Below are 16,600 nucleotides of genomic sequence, written 5' to 3'. Positions count from 1 at the left end.
ACAGAGACAGACTACGGGGCGGGGGTGGGGGGGCGGGGGGCGGGGGAGGAGGGAGTAGGATCAAAACAAGGGGAGTGGGAATTGTCTGGGGACGTCTCACCAAGATGAAAATGCGTACATGGTGCAAAAATGAAGAATGATGCAAAAAATATATAAAATAAAATGAAAATGCTCAAAAAACACCCTCCAAACCCTACGTCTCATAGTTTCCTACGTAAAGGAGAGCCCAGAACTAGCTGAAAACTTGACTGTGGTGTGTGTGCTTGTCCAGCTGTCTCCCTCTTCAACACTGCTGTGAACCCAAGGTGTCCCTTCCTCTTTATTCCTCTGTGTTTAGAAGTCAGCTCCAGGCCCGTGTGCGCGCAGGAATCACAGCGTCATTGACCGTGGTCTGGCCTGTCCTGGCTCTGTTCCTTCCTAGAAAGAAGAATTAAGCTAAAAAATTAAAGCTTGCCAAAAAGTCACAGGGCCTCCCTGGTGGCCTGGGGTTAAGTCTGGGCACTGTCACCGCCAGGGCCTGAGTTCGATCCCCAGCCAGGGAGCTACCCAGAGGGCGCAGCAGACCCCTCCTGTCTCCCCGCTGCTCCCCTCAGCAGTGGATCTCAGTGGATCTGCCTGTTCTGCTCCCCACTCTGTCTCTGGGGAGTCCTCTCACCCCCGCACCTCTGGCCTGCACCCCAGCTCTTGCATGCATAAATAAATCTTTTCAAAAAAAGAAAAGAAATGGACTCTGAGAGGACTTTTCCTGACCCGTGTGTCTTTCCACAGAAATTCATAGAAAACATCACACTCGTGCAGACGGGGGGCCTTGAGGAGAGAGGAGAGAGGTAAGTGAAAGGTCCATGTCCATGCAGGGGGCCGGAATGCAAAAGCCTACCCTGAAGCCCACCTGGGGGCAGGAATGCGGACACCTGCCTGGAGGACTCAGACGCTGAGCCTCCCCCCGCCCCCTACGAGTCTCGTCTCAGACAAAGAACCTCTACCTGCCCCACAAACTTTTCCCGCCGGACGAGCCCAGCTTCCCACCCGACCTCTCCTCGCCCTATAAAACCCTGCTTCCCCCGACAACGCGCGCGCTCCACGGACCCCGCCTTGGGTCGTGAGGTCCGCCCGGGGCGCACTAAACTTTCCCTCCCTTTGAGAAATGTAGCCGGGCCTCCTTGTCTTCCCCGCGCCGAACCTTTCCGTCGGGAACTTTTCTTCCTTTCTTCTCGTTGAAGTCCGTCCAGCGGGCCAGGAAGCGCCGGGCAAGCGAGCGGGCGGGGCCGGGGCCGCGTGGAGGACACAGGAGCTGGGCCGGCTCCCTCCACCCGCTCCCGGCCTGGCTCTGCAAACAAAGGCTCCGCTTCCCTCTGGAGGAAAGAGGGAGTGAGAATAATTAAGTGTTCCGGGTGTGTTAGGTGGAAACGACCTGCCTTTCAGCGGTGGACCCCAGTGGGGATTTCGGTTTGAAAGTGCCGGGCGCGAGCAGGCGGCCCCGGGCTCGCTCTGTCTCTTCTGTTTCCCGAGTTTTGCTGCGACCCTGAGGTACAATCAGAGGAAGGAAACGCCTGAGATCTGAAGGTTTTAATTGCTGTGCGTGCAGATGGTTCCCATTACCGGCTCCCGGCCTGCAGGGCCGGGCTGCGCGGCCTGTGTGAGCGGGGAAGGGCCTGCAGCACCAGCTCGGGTCACAATGTGCATTTTACGCAGTGAGCGCGCAGGTGACCGGCACCCTTTCTGCAACAGGGTGGTCCCCAGGAAAGGGGGAGGTTGCCCCTCTCCCTGCCCTATAACATTTCCACCAGGCAAGACCCGGCCTGGGAGCGTCAGGAGGAAACGGAGTGGCCATGACCGGGAGGCGGGCAGGGAGGCCGCAGCCAGCACCAGGAGCCTTGCTGCCCCCTGGCCGGGCACGCGGGGCAGGTGGTGCCGGCAGACAGGAGGCAGAAGGGAGCAGCCTGTGCCCGGCGCCTGCGAGATCCCGTGGCGCTGAAGAGTCGGTGTCGGTGCGCGATGTAAACCTGGTTTCCCTCACCTGAGAGGGCCCTGGAGCTTCCACCTCATCAAGGATTCTTTTTCACTTCAGAACCAGCTCAAACAAAGCAATGCGCAGACTGTGCCTGAGGGAGGAGACATTTTGTTCCCCATCAGGGACAAAGCCTTCAGGCCTCACTCCCCGTCCCCAGGCTCCCCATTGCCTTGGGTGGAGAGTGGGGTGCAGGCGGGTCAGGATCTCCCCAGGGGTGAGAACTGCTGGTTTCCCCTGAACAAAGGGTACAGGCTCTTCCCTACAGGGTCTGTGCCGCTGGGTTAGCTCTGAGGGAGCGCCCCTGTGTTCCTAAGTGGCGAGGAGTTATATGGGAAGAGAATTAGAAATCTCTGTCTTTCTGCTTTTTTTTTTTTTGTGAACCTAAATAATAAAAAATACAATCTTAATTCAAAACAAAATAAGGCAGGGCCTCCCCTGGGGGCACAGGCGGTTGAGCGCCACACTGTGAAGCTGTCTGCAGCCTCTGCAGCGCGGGTTCCATCCCGGCTGGCCAGCGAGGGTCCCACATGGCGCGCAGACCTCTCCTGCCGCCCGCTGCTCCCCTCAGCAGTGTACTTCGGTCCTTCTGCCTGCTCTGCTCCCCGCTCTGGCTCTGGTGAATCTTCTCACCCTCCCGCGCATCTGGCCTGCACCCTGGTTCTTGTATAAATAAATAAATAAATCTTAAAAAAATGAATAAATAAAACAAAACAAGGCAGGGCCTCCCTGGTGGCGCAAAGGTTAAAGATAGCGCTATCAAGCTATCGCCAGCCACTGCGGCCTGAGTTCCATCCCCGGCCAGGGGGCAACCCACAGGGCGCAGCAGACCCCTCCTGTCTCCCCGCTGCTCCCCTCAGAGCAGTGGAATTCAGTGGATCTGCCTGTTCTGTTCCCCGCTCTGTCTCTGGGGAGTCCTCTCACCTCCCGCACCTCTGGCCTGCACCCCAGTTCTAAAATAAAACAAAACAAAGCAACGCAAAGCAAAGCAGATAAACAAAATCAAAGTGAGCAGCACAGGTCCTGGATCAATATCATTTAACTTAAGGTGATTTCATTATAACGTTGATGAGAAAACAAACCCCCCATTGGTGTTAAACTGAAAGGACATCGGCAAACAGAAGGACACTCTTCCGGGACCTGCTTCCCTCTACGTGGTTCCCCGGGAGGCCACCCCATCCCAGGCTTCCTGCCGTGTCCTTCCGTGTGGGCCCAGCCCGGGGTCGCTGGGTCCTCACAAGAAGACGGGCGTTTGGAGACAGAAGCTCAGAGAGGGGCTGTCATGTGGCAGAGACTGGTGAGGTGCAGCTCTAAGTCAAAGAATTAGATTCTCCCCGCCAGCAGGAGCTCTCGGAAGAGGAGTGCGAGGATCCTCCCCGGAGGCGCAGAGGAAGCCGGGCTGGCCGACATCCTGAATCCCAACTTCCAGTCCGGAGCTGTAGGACATTAAGTGTCTGTTGTTTTAAGCCGCCCCGTTGTGGGGGTTACAGCAGCCCCAGGAAACTGATACAATCCTTAAAACAACAATTTTGTTAAATGTGCAATTTTATTCTATTCCATTTTATTTTTCTGAAGATTTACTTTATTTATGCATACAAGAGCTGGGGTACAGGCCAGAGGTGTGGGGGGTGAGAGGATTCGCCAGAGCCAGAGCGGGGAGCAGAACAGGCAGAAGGACCGAAGGACACTGCTGAGGGGAGCAGAGGGAGACAGGAGGGGTCTGCTGCGCCCTGTGGGGAGCTCCCTGGCTGGGGATGGAACTGGTGCTGCAGAGGCTGTGGACAGCTTCACAGTGCGGTGCTTAACCCCTTGCGCCACCAGGGAGGCCCAAATTGTGCCTTTTTGATGGGGGACTAGCAAAATCTACCAGCCAGACAGTCATGTTGGAAAGTCTCCACCCCGCTCAGCTGCAGGGCGTTGCGAATGGGGCTGAAATGGTCAGTCTTTCGAGTTGAGCCATAACGGACATCGCGCGTCGTGCGGCTTCAGACGTACACAGGTTGATCTGAGGCACTTCCAGCCTGCGACGTAATTACCACCTTAGCCTTAGTTCTAGCACCTCCGCCAAGTCGTGTAATCATCATTTCTTTTTTGTGGTAAGAGTCTTTAAGATCCCGTCTCTTAGTGACTTTCAAGTGTGTAACACCACGCTCCGGGCTGTAATCACAGAGCTGCTCGAGCCCCAGAGCTTATTCATCTTCTAACTGCAGGCTTCTCCTCTGTGGCTGATATCTCTAGAACTGAAAGTTAATTGAGAATATTGGGATAAAAATCATCACGGGTAGGTTACAATTACATGTGGTAATGTCTGTTATTTAGGAAAAGGAAACTATAAGCGGAGCCAAACGCCATTAGCAAGCAATCTCTCATTAACGCTAGACCTGTGCTGTCTCATATTAAAATATTTTTTTACCCTTTTCCGGAATCTATAGAGGGTCATAGGTAAAGACTGGCTGTGCTGAGCATAGGGCACAAAACTAGGGCTTTTTGTGTTCTGGGTTTTCTTAGCTACTCCACATTTTATTTATTTATTTATTTTAAAGATTTATTTATTTATACAGACAAGAGCTGGGGTGCAGGCCAGAGGTGTGGGGGGTGAGAGGATTCCCCAGAGACCGGTGAGACCCGGGCGCCTGCCAAGAACTCGGCTTCCCCCCTGGTGGCGGCCACAGTTCAAGGAGTCTGAGGAGAAGAGCCCGGAGCGCGCCGGCGGCGGCAGCTCGTTTCTCCCGCAGCCCCTGCCCGAAGGCCGCCCGCCAGCCCGGGACCAGACGGGCCTCCCCGCGCCCCCGCCGCTCGCCCCGGGGAGCCCCCCAGGCCCGGCGGCCTCTCCTCGGGTGCGGGACTCGGGCCTCCGCCTCTGCAGCCGCCGCGAGGAAGCGCAGGGAGACCCGCCCAGAAACAAGGCGTCTGGGGGGACGTGCCCAGGGGCTCCCCCGTCCGGGGGTGACCCAGGGGTCGCCGGCCGCACCCTCTGCCTCGCGCCCCCCGGCCTCGCCCGTCTGGTCACCCCCGTCTCGGACTCGAGGGTCTCGGCAGCGGCAGGCGGCCCGGCCTCCACGCTGGCCCCGTGAGGCCCCCCCAGGGCACCCCCGGGGTGGCCCCCTGGAGTCAGCGTCCCCCCGGGGACAGACGTGTGTGTGTCTCAGGACACGCTTCCAGACGCCGCCTTGGAACCCGCCTGACGGCTGCTCAGGGCCGGGAGCCGGCGGCCCAGCCCCGCGCGAGCTGCCGGACGCGGCTCGACGCCCGGACCCGGGTCCGCCTCGGGCAGGGGCGCGGCGGCCGCGGGAGGAAGCGGCGGAGCCCCCGGCGGGGCAGCCCGGGAGAGACGCGGGCACGAGCCGGACACGGAGGCGCGAGTCCTCCCGGCCCGCGCCTCGGCTCCTCCCCGGCTCTGGCGCGACCGGATCACGCTCTGGAGAAACCCGCGCGAGAAACGCGCGCCCGCGGCTCCGGCGCCCGGAGCGCCCGCGGGACCTCACGCTCGGAGCCTGCCCTTCCCAGGGAGAGCGGCGTCGCGCGGGCCCGGCGCCCCCGCTCCCCCGCCCACCCGCAAGCCACACCCGGCCCTGCCGTCCTCCTGGGCCGAAGCCGCCGCCGCCAGCCGGGGGGACGCGCCTCCGCCCCGTGGCGAGGCTCCCGCCCGTCCCTGCGGGGCCCGGCGCCCCCCGACGGCCCCGCCCCCTCGCCAGGCCCCCCCGCCGCCGGCTCCCTCCGCCCTGCCGGGCGCCTCCGCGGGCCGCGCCGTCTGCAGCGCCAGGGTCCCGTCCCGCCGACGCCCCCGCGCCCCGCGCGGCCCCGAGAACGGCCCCCGGCCGCCCGCAGCGGCCGCCCCGCGTGTCCCCGCGGCCCGGGGAGCCCAGCTCCCCGCGCGCCGGCCCTACACGCGCGCGGCTCCGGGGCCACGGGCGGGCCTCGGGGTCCCACCCCGCCGGCCGGCGGGGCCCAGCAGCCGCCCGGCCACCCCGCTCCTCCTGGGGGGCCGCAGGCCGCGGCGACCTCCCGGGCGCGGGTTCTCTCGGGGGCGGCTCCTGCCGGGGCGCGGGTCCCCGTGTGCGCGGCTCTGCCCGGCCCGGGAGGGGCCGCCCCGCCGGCCAGTGGCGCGGACCCCCCCGCCCCCCCGAGGCCGCGCGCCCTCGCCCCCGCGCCCCGCTCCCGCCCGGCGCCCCGGCTGCCCGCTGCGTGGGGGCCCGCGGGGGGTGCGGCCGCCGGGCACGGGCGGGTCTCGCGGGGGCGCCCCGGGTCTGGTCTCGGGCGCGGACCCGCCGGAAACTCGGCTTGTCCTGTTAGAGGAACCGCCGCGCCCCACGCCTGGCTGCGCCCCAAGATTTATTTATTCATCACACGAGAGCCGGGCGCGGGCCAGAGGCGTGTGCGGGCGGGGAGAGGATCCCCAGAGGCGGAGCGGGGGGCAGAGCAGGCTGAGGGGACAGCGGGCGGCAGGGGGGTCTGCGCGCCCTGTGGGGAGCTCCCTGGCCTGTGGGGATCGGGCAGAGGCTGCCGAGGCTGCGGACAGCTGCACAGTGCGGCGCTTAGCCCCCGTGCCGCCAGGGGGGCCCCGTACCCCCGTTCTTGTATAAAAATAAATAAATCTCAAAAAAAGCAGCATTCATGAACGGGCAGGGTGGCGCCGCCTGGGGGGCTCCTGAGGACTCCCAGGAGCACGGGCCGCCCGCCCGCGGCAGGAGGCGCCTGAGGACAGGAGCCCCCGGCCCCGCCCCGCCCGCGGGCACGGAGGGCGGCCCCGGAGGGCCCGACACCCCGCGGGCGCCGACCGCCGGCCTCCTCCGCTCCCCTCCCCTGGCCGCGCCCGGCCGGCAGCGTCCCCGCAGACAACCTTGCTCAGTTCCGACGCCTCCCGCGGGCGGCGCTGTGGGCCTCGGCCCGGCCGCTGAGGGCGGCTGCGCCTCAGCAGCGCAGGGAACCGGCTTGGCTGAGGTGCTCGCCTGAGACGGCTCCTCGTGTCCGCGCACAGCAGCCTGGGCTTCCCGGGCGGGGCGCGGCGCGGGGCGCCGGCCCCAGCGCAGGCGGGGCTGCCCCTCTGAGGGCTTGGCAGGGTCTGTCCTCGGGCCGAGCTCGGCTCCAAGGCTTCCCGAGCGCGCCCTGCAGCGCACGGAGGTGAAAACCATGGCAGCGGCCACACCCGACACTTGGGCTGCGAACCCCAGTCAGCATGTCGGGGCCCGCTAGCCCGGATCCCTCCCTGTCACCCCCGGGGCGTCCTCAGCCTTCAGCCCTCACAACTAGAAACTACTGACAGATGTTGCCACACAGCTGTAAACAGCAGGAGCGCTCGCCTCACGCAGGCCTGGGTCACTTCCAAACACAGGCCCCCCTTCCTAGACGGTCACTTCAGTGCCGGGGCTGACCAGCAGCCACAGCGCGGCGTCCAGCAGAACCCCAGGGGCAGCGCCTCGGACTTGGGGGCCATTAAGAAGCCACAGGCTCGATCTCATTTGATTTGCTTATTTTTCACTGAAAATACACCTATTTTAAACTTTGGCAGGAATTTATCCTGAAGTATTTGATTCTTATAAGAAATGTATAAAAGGGGCCTCCCGGGTGGCGCAGCGGTTGAGCGCTGGGTTGCGAAGCTGCCCGCGGCCTCTGCGGCGCCGGTTCGATCCCCGGCTGCTCCCCGGCCACCGGAGGAGGGTCCCACATGGCGCGCAGACCTCTCCTGCCGCCCGCTGCTCCCCTCAGCAGTGTACGTCGGTCCTTCTGCCTGCTCTGCTCCCCGCTCTGGCTCTGGTGGATTCTCTCACCCTCCCGCGCTTCTGACTGTGCCCAGTGCCTGTATAAATAAATAAATAAATCTTAAAAAAAAAAAAAAGTATAAAAGACACGACTTCTTCCAGGGTCCTGGTTTGGCTTTTGACCCTTTGCGGACTATTCCCTGAGGCCTGTCTTTGGCAGCACTGTGCATGACGACAGCAGACACCGCTGTCCGCTGCCTGCTCTGGGGCTGGGGCTGGGGTGTTCACCATCACCCTGAAACCGTCTAGTGAGTGGCGCTCATGCGCTGTCCACAGCAAAAGAAACAGACTTACCCAGAGCTTATTACTCCCTAGAACAGCCTGCTTGGGCCTGATACAATATTTGGGCTGTTCTTTATAGGACACACTCAAGTTCCAGAGCTTATTTACTCTCTCAAAATATCCCCGAGAATATACATTACCAGCTTTTATTTTCAGGTCAGACGTATTGTGTTCTATTCCATTTTTAGTATTTTTTAGGAATCTGAACTTTGAGCCTTGTAAGTGACATGCAGGGAGAAAGTCAAACTAAAACAAGCGTAAGACTTTTCCAGATTTTTCTGTCTTCTTGACGGGATGTGGGTGGTTGAATTCCACAAACAATAGTGTTGACTTCTTTATGTAAAAATGATAAATGTTAAAATAAAAAAATCCAAAAAACAAAAAATCAATAAAAAAAAAAGACTTCTTTATGTTTCCTCTCATCAGGGCCTGCCTGCCCTGGCACTTCTCAATTTTAGAATTTTGAGTAACTGCAAGTTTTCTGGAGCCCTGAAAGACAAAGCACAAGACGCAAAATGCACTTCTGACACCCGCAGAAGACGAGCTTCTCTCAGAAGGGAGAAGACATTTGCCATCTCGGTTGAGATTGCTTATTCTGACAGATAGTCCTTTCTAACGTAAAACACACCACCTCTTATTTTCAGTACAGAACACCACACAGAGTGAACTTCATTGCTTAAAAAAATAACAGGGAAAAATCCTGGGGTATTATAATTTTTAATTTATAGGTGAAGATATAAAGAAATATTTTGAAAAAAGAATCTTTATTTCTAAGAGAAGATACTCTGCTTGCCACAGTGTAATGAATGTGGTCTACAAGCTACGAATACAGTATTTGATAATTTTCAAAATAATTGAAGCTGAACTTTAGAAGAGATTATGGGATTATTTATCATGTTTCTTCCTTAATCTTGAATTCTTTTTTTATATGCTTGGAAGACAGCCTTCTTCCCATAGAGTATGTGTTCACTGAGCTCATTTCTGATTATTTCTTTTGCTGTTAGAACTATAGTCTCTCTTTTAGGTTGAGTCATTAACTCATCTACTCGTATATATATATAATATTTTTAAAACATATACTCCCTATCTTTTGGGAATATATCACAATATTTTTAAGAAGCTTCTAAATTGGTCACGCATCTTATTTTAAAGCAAGTTTCACTTAGTCACTCTGAAAATCAGGTTAGTAGACCGGTTTTACCATGTATTTATTAAGATGTTTTGAATATTAAGCATTTTTTTTAAATTAAATTTTTTTTAATAGAGGCATGTTTTTATTTATTTATTTTATTTATTTATTTGTTTGTTTTGTTTATACATGCACTGGGTACAGTCAGAAGCGCGGGAGGGTGAGAGAATTCAACAGAGCCAGAGCGGGGAGCAGAGCAGGCAGAAGGACCGAAGTACACTGCTGAGGGGAGCAGCGGGCGGCAGGAGAGGTCTGCGCGCCATGTGGGACCCTCCTCCCACATGGTGGCCGGGGAGCAGCTGGGGATCGAACCGGCGCCGCAGAGGCCGCGGGCAGCTTCGCAACCCAGCGCTCAACCGCTGCGCCACCGGGGAGGCCCTGAATATTAAGCATTTTTGAGGGTCAAACATTGAAAGCAAGAATGCTCGGTTTTCATGTTGCTGTAATGTGGAATAAAACAGTAAGTCTTAACCACTACTAATGTGGAATAAACTTACCCTTATTAGTACTACTCAAAAAAACACAATCCCCACAGAAGGGTTTGATGACTGGTGTGTGGAAATAGATGTGCTGAAATAAAAACTAAATCTTCAAAAATAGGGCCTCCCCGGTGGCGCAGCGGTTGAGCGCTGGGTTGCGAAGCTGCCTGCGGCCTCTGTGGCGCCGGTTCGATCCCCGGCTGCTCCCGGCCACCGGAGGAGGATCCCACATGGCGCGCAGACCTCTCCTGCCGCCCGCTGCTCCCCTCAGCAGTGTCCTTCGGTCCTTCTGCCTGCTCTGCTCCCCGCTCTGGCTCTGGTGAATTCTCTCACCCTCCCGCGCTTCTGACTGTACCCAGTGCATGTATAAACAAAACAAACAAACAAATAAAATAAATAAATAAAGCATGCCTCTATTAAAAAAAAAAAAAAAATCTTCAAAAATATTATCACATAATTTAAGTAAAATTTTACTTAAAAGTACAGTTATAAAAAAAAAGTACAGTTATAAACACTTAACCTATATAATTAAAAGACATACATATTAGCTAGTTCATGGAGAATTAAAATCAAGGGGGATTAAGCACCTCCTCACCCCATAACAAGCAGGTATTTGACCGGGGATAACATAACTGTATTTAATGGTCACTCACCCATGCACTGATTTCTATAGAGACCACACGTGACACACAAAATTCCCTCACTACATTGATGCAGCAACTGGAGGTTTCAAATAAAATGCTAAATCACACTTCAATAACCTGGTAACACAGGAAACAAAACTAAATTTTGAATAGATGAAATAATTTCTTGCTGGGCATAATCCTTTATTCTAGAAATCTGGGCAGATTTCCAAAGAGAATGTTACCTTTGGATTTGTACAGCATACAAGAAAGTTCATGAAAGAACTTCTACTAAAATTGGAATCAGTTGGTTTAGAAGGATGTCCCTCCATGCAATATTCCGAAAACTATCTACCATCACTACCCCTATTATTTCTTGCAAAACATAACTTTTGTTTCTCAAACAAAAATACAAACTCTTTACATTAAAATTGAGAAATTTATTGACTTTTTTTCATGAAGTGGTAAGCAGAATTAAAGAATATACAGCTTGAAACAGTTGAAATTTTCCTAATTTTTTAATAACAATTACACTTTGTGGTCAAAATAAAAACGACTTGTTAATAATTAAATCACTTCAAAAATTTTGCTCAATAATAATCTGAAATTAAACAGATACAAGAATAACTGGGATCTGGGCACCTTGTAAAATGAAATAATGCCACTTTATCCTTCTCAAAAAAATTGTGACCCTATGAAGACAGTGTTTGGTTCTGCTCCCCACTCACAGAAGTCACCTCTCTCTACCCCTTGCAGACATGCCAGCTGTCAGTCTTTTCTGATCTGTAAGGGTGCCACTGTCGGTTCCACTTAAAATGTTTCCCGTGGGTAGTCAGAGATGCAAGACTGAGTCAGCCTCACTCAGAGGAGGAGAGGGTCAGTGTCTCAACACAGCAGTCATGGCTTTCTTCTCTGCTCACTGAGGTCAAATGTCCTCATATAATTATAAATGTTAAAAGGTAAAATTACATCTTAACAGCAGCCAAAAATTTATATATTTTTTATGTATTTACAATATCGTACATATTTATACAAACACATCAAATACTGAAGCTAGAAACAGGAGATCACCGGTAGAGGCCCTCATTTCATGCCTCAGCATTATCTTCTTGTGCAAAATGAAATTTTCTCAAGCTTCTAAGAAAGCTAAAGACAGTCAACATTTCGAAGGCCACCATCCATGGTTAAAGAGCCAAATCTGTAACACAAAAGAAAAAAGGCAATCTGAAAAGATGAATTCATTTGATTCCCAACCATTTTAAAGAAAAATACAGAATACTTTTCAGGAGAATGAGGAGTTATTTTTGAAGACTCTAAGCAACTATATATTGCTCCATTTCTCGCTGAAATACAGCGATACAATTACAAGTATGGGGGAAAAAACCAATTCAGTGACTTGCAGAGACTTAAGAGAAAACGGAGTGGTGTAATGGACAAAGTGTGAGTGAGAACCGGTAACTTCTTTGTGTTGGGGTGGGATCTGTAAACAAGGGTGTGGAGTGGGGAGTCATAATGGCTTACTCAACTGACACTACGGAATGGGGAAACTTGCTAGAATAGACTTACTTGGGGCAGTAGCGGGAAATAAATTTGGGTGAATAGGCTGAGGTAATAGGAGTTTAGAAAGCTTTGAGCTGAGGGAATACATGATTAAATCAGTGTTTGGGACAATCATTTTCACTGCGATACCCGTGACTGATGGGATGAACCCGGGGCTGGATGCAAGTTAAGTGAGATAACGCAGTGTGCAAGTGACTGCGGGCGTACAGAACGCAACCATGAATGAGTTATTAGCATCTCTGGGGTCAGAGAACCGGTAAAGGAGCATCTAAGGGTCTGAAGGAGAAGGGCCTGGGAGGTCTGAGGAACCAGGGCAGGACTGCTCATCCCAGTGGTCTGCATGTTCCCAACTCTCTTCCCCCCGACCTATCCGGGTTCTGTAGACACCAGCTCCTCGAGAGCCGCCCTCACAGGTGACATGTGCAAGGGTGTGGAGAAGGCTCTGTAAGGGACACAGAGACAGTCAGGTGTGCTGGTGCGGTGTAAGCAACGGATTCCAAAATTGAAATTTATTATGTTAATGAGAAATGTTATTAAAAATGATGTGCAAAAGATTTTCGTTGGCATAAGCGGACTCAAATATACTAGTAATTCTATTAAGCAGTGCTTTGATGCACTAGTCAGCCTGAGTGGATTTGTTTTTTTCCCAATGGCCCCAAACACATCTACAGGCAGGCGCTGCAGAATTCATCACACCAAGTGTTCTGACTTTGTATCCCTTTCCCCCAGCCTGGGATGAGGACAGACACACGCATGTACGTGCGCACTCAAATGCATAGAAGATCATAGGGCAGAGAGATTTTTGCATGACTCACCTTTCCAAAATATGATTGTTTTCAGCAAGTTCTTTAACCACCCCTTCCATTTCTTCTTTTAATTTCTTCATACTACACAAATTAAAGATGGAAAAAAGCACCTCTGTTCATAAAAAGTATATGTTTTAGAATTATATTTATATTGTTTTATTTCTCCTAATTGAACTTAGTCATTAAATAACAGTAAGCATATTCACAGTAAATATCAAACATTTCAAAAAAAAAAGAACGTGATCACACACAAACAAAAACAAACGGGAACATTTTAGTTACCAAACTGTCAATGTCTTACCCAAGAGTCATTTCCACTAATGTGTTAGAACAGGGGTAAACTGGGGTCATGGCATGTTTGATTCCACTGGAGGCTGCAAACATTTTCTGAGGTAAAGTTTCTTGTAACTAAAACATCAAAAAAACTGGGGTCAATTTAATCACAGAATACAGTACTTATTCCAGAATTTAGAGCAAATGTTATGGGTCTTCATAGATTTAATTTTTAATTTCAAAATTAAAATTAAAATTGGTAAGTACTAGCCTCCCTGGTGGCCCAAGGGTTAAAGTCTCAGCGCTACCAAGCTATCTGCAGCCACTGTGATCTGAGTTCCATCCCTGGCCAGGGAGCTACCCACATGGCACAGCAGACCTATCCTGTCTCCCCGCTGTTCCCTCAGCAGTGTGTTTCAGTGTTCTGCTCCCCACTCTGTCTCTGGTGAATCCTCTCACCGCCCCTTGCACCTCTGGCCTGTACTCTAGCTCTTTTTTTTTAAAAAAGATTTATTTATTTATGCATACAAGAGCTGGGGTACAGGCCAGAGGTGTGGGGGGTGAGAGGATTCACCAGAGACAGAGCGGGGAACAGAATAGGCAGATCGACCAAAGTACACTGCTGAAGGGAGCAGTGGGGAGACAGGAGAGGTCCGCTGTGCCATGTGGGTTGCTCCCTGGCTGGCCAGGGATTGAACTCATGCTGCAGTGGCTGCGGACAGCTTCATAGGTTGCGTCTTAACCCCTTGCACCACCAGGGAGGCCCTAAAAAATGAAATCTTTAAAAAAAAATTGATAAGTATTATAGCAACGATACAGTACTTCTATCATTGCTCTTTATAAACTTTTTCTTACAGATGACAAAAGAATAGTCAGCTTTTTTTTGGTCTGACATCTTAGCCACGCTGCTGTGGCGGCTGCTGTTCTCGAGCTTTGAGATGCAGCCCAGGGATGCTAGGCAGAAGATAAATGCTGGGAAGCAGCAAGGAGAGACACAGGCCCAGTGAGCAGATGCGCAGGCAAGGCCACGGAGAAGTGTTTCAAAGGCAAAGTTCAGGACAAACTCAATAAAAGCTCAAATAATGTCTCGTTTGATGAAATTATATGTAAAAACTCTACAAGGAGGTCCCCGACCGGAAGTTCACACGCCCACATGCTGCGTCCGAGAGGCCGAGTGCCTGTGGGTGCCAGGCCAGCGCTGCCCTCCAGGAGCACTGGGGAACGGGCTGACTGAACTGGTTTCAAAACCCGGAGCTCAGGTAGTTTACACCAGGAAAGGGTGGAGCCCTGGCTGCTGGGGGAACTGCATGGACAGGTCCACCAGCTGCGCATTCAGAAAAATCAGCCTATATTTAATGAGTAAAAAAGAAAAGCCTATCTCATGTTTTTAGTCGTAAAATATTTAAGTTCTTAAAATCTGGGTGAAAATGCACATCGCAAATGGGCCAGCAGAGCCGAGCGCAGGACACTGTCCGGCCCTCTCCTTGCCGGGCGGGCACAGGCAGGGCCTGGGGAGGGTTTAGGGTTTTCTTATCAGGAAAAAACTTTTTGTAGATGCACTTGACAGCTGTACCTCATTGGTGTAGTCTTGATACTTGGACACTTCTTCTTCAATATCAAAACACTGATTCGTCAGGGACAATAACTGTTTCCTAAGATGAAGCATCTTTCTGAAACCCAAAACAACACAGTAAGAAAATAATATTATTTTGTAATAAATAATATTCTAATTATTAATAATGTATAATTTTGTAATAAAAGATATATTTATATTAAAATATTATTTTGTAAAATTCATATTCTTACTTAAAATATACAACATACATTAAATCACACATTATGTAGTCACTAAACACCTCCTAAAAGTTTACTTACCTCATCCATTCTTCTGACTTATCAAAAAATGCCTCATATTTTTTAACACATTCATCTGTGAAGTGGGTCATAGCCTTTGTTGCATGGTAATACAGTTTTTGCCTGTAATTTAGAAAAAATCAAAGCTTAAACCCACATTACTGTTTCTGTTTTCAATATTACAAGTCTTCAAACATGAAATTTATGTCTCCTGCAGTGAATGTTGTGGCTTTAGAATCTTTGCAGTGGAAAACCAAAGGTCTCTGAGATGGACGCACTCACGGCAGCAAGAGGAGAAAGACAGAGGCGGCCGAGCAGCATTTATTGAGGAGGCTGGACTGTCCCTGAGCCTCCGTGACCAGAGCACCCGAGGCGGAGAAGGCCGCCTCCTCCTTCTCCTGCTTCCTAACCTCTCACCCCTGGGCCAAGTGAGCAGACCCCCAAAATCCGCACAGGTAGTGCAGCTCTGTCAAGTCAAGATTAAATGTAATTTTTTTTTTTTTTTTATTAAAGATTTATTTATTTTTATACAAGAATTGGGGTACAGGCCAGAGATGCAGGGGTGAGAGGATTCACCAGAGACAGAGTGGGAAACAGAACAAGCAGATGGACTGAAATACACTGCTGAGGGGAGCAGTGGGGAGACAGGAGAGGTCTGTCCCACCATGTGGGTTTCTCCCTGGCCGGCCGGGAATCGAACTCATGCTGCAGTGGCTGCAGATTGCTTCATAGGTTGTGTCTTAACCCCTGCGCCACCAGGGAGGCCCCTAAATGTAATTTTTATTGTAATTCATTTAAGACAAAACATGTTACTAACATAAACAAAAACAATCTGATCACTTACTTATCGAATTTATGGATTTGTTCTTCATTATAAGCTAGTCCTAAAAATAAGAAAATATATTTTAGTAAATCAGACTCATTAAATCATGCATAACTTTTTTTGGGGGACTATCATTTTCAAAAAGGCCAAGCGTTTAGGGTGATGTCACCAGCTTGCTACCCACGGGCTAGACCTGGCCCACAAGTGCTTCTATTTGCTCTCCACAGTGGTCACATTAAAATAAAAACCAAAACTGCCAACATTTAAAAATTAGAATTATTTCTAATAAAAGCTGTATGTCTAGTTTCTCCTGAGAAACACGAGACTGGAAAAGAAGCTGCATGAGCAGTGAGCTCCTCCCCGTCCTCCTGTCATGTGCCTGGCCCAGAGGCTTTGGTGCGCACGACTCCTGACTAGCCACAGTGGAGCCGTAGTTGACAATGCCTCACGGTATACACAGAAGTGGTTAAGAGAGACCCTAAGAGGTTCATCAAAAGAAAAAAAAATTTCCCCTCTTTTTCTTCTATCTATGCGAGAAGGTGGATGTTAATTAAACTCACTGCTGCGGAAATCATTACGCTGTGTACCTTAAACTTACGCAGCATTCTATCAGTTATTTCTCAATAAAATAGAAAAAAAATATTCAAAAGGCTGATTTTCAGAATAATTTTTAGTACATTCTACCTCTTTCCTGACTGAATCAAATCATTGAAATACTAAGTAGGCACCCTTACAAATATACCAAATTCAACTGAATTACAACTACTACGGCCGACTCATTACATTAGCAAATGGCAAATTTTACTTACGACGTTCTGCTTTGTCTTTTTTGAACTGATAGTAAATCTCTGTGATGCAATTTAACAAGACTTGTAGCTTTTCTACACTATTTAAGAAAGAAAAACCCAAATAATTAACCGAGTCAATGTGAAAAAGGATATTTA

The 16,600-nt window shown here is 51.3% G+C and overlaps 1 protein-coding gene across 3 annotated transcripts in view; it reads right to left on the bottom strand.

The window, feature by feature from the left end:
• Window positions 1-10,765: 10,765 nt before the first annotated feature.
• Window positions 10,766-16,600, bottom strand: part of TBK1 (TANK binding kinase 1) — a 39,284-nt gene continuing 33,449 nt past the window's right edge. For all 3 annotated transcript variants that reach the window (XM_037515115.1, XM_037515114.2, XM_037515116.2), the window contains 7 exons: window positions 16,466-16,542; window positions 15,678-15,717; window positions 14,855-14,956; window positions 14,553-14,649; window positions 13,008-13,114; window positions 12,716-12,787; window positions 10,766-11,538 (listed from right to left, as the gene is read on the bottom strand). In XM_037515115.1, the coding sequence (XP_037371012.1) occupies window positions 11,487-11,538; window positions 12,716-12,787; window positions 13,008-13,114; window positions 14,553-14,649; window positions 14,855-14,956; window positions 15,678-15,717; window positions 16,466-16,542 (547 nt within the window). In that variant the 3' untranslated portion in view covers window positions 10,766-11,486. The remainder of the gene's footprint in view (window positions 11,539-12,715; window positions 12,788-13,007; window positions 13,115-14,552; window positions 14,650-14,854; window positions 14,957-15,677; window positions 15,718-16,465; window positions 16,543-16,600) is intronic.

This window comes from Talpa occidentalis, unplaced genomic scaffold (genome assembly GCF_014898055.3).
Source record: "Talpa occidentalis isolate TD23 unplaced genomic scaffold, MPIMG_talOcc4v2.1 talOcc4.16, whole genome shotgun sequence".
NCBI lineage: Eukaryota > Metazoa > Chordata > Mammalia > Eulipotyphla > Talpidae > Talpa > Talpa occidentalis.
The sequence above is the reverse complement of the archived record's forward strand: the minus strand, read 5'-3'. Positions and strand labels throughout refer to the sequence as shown.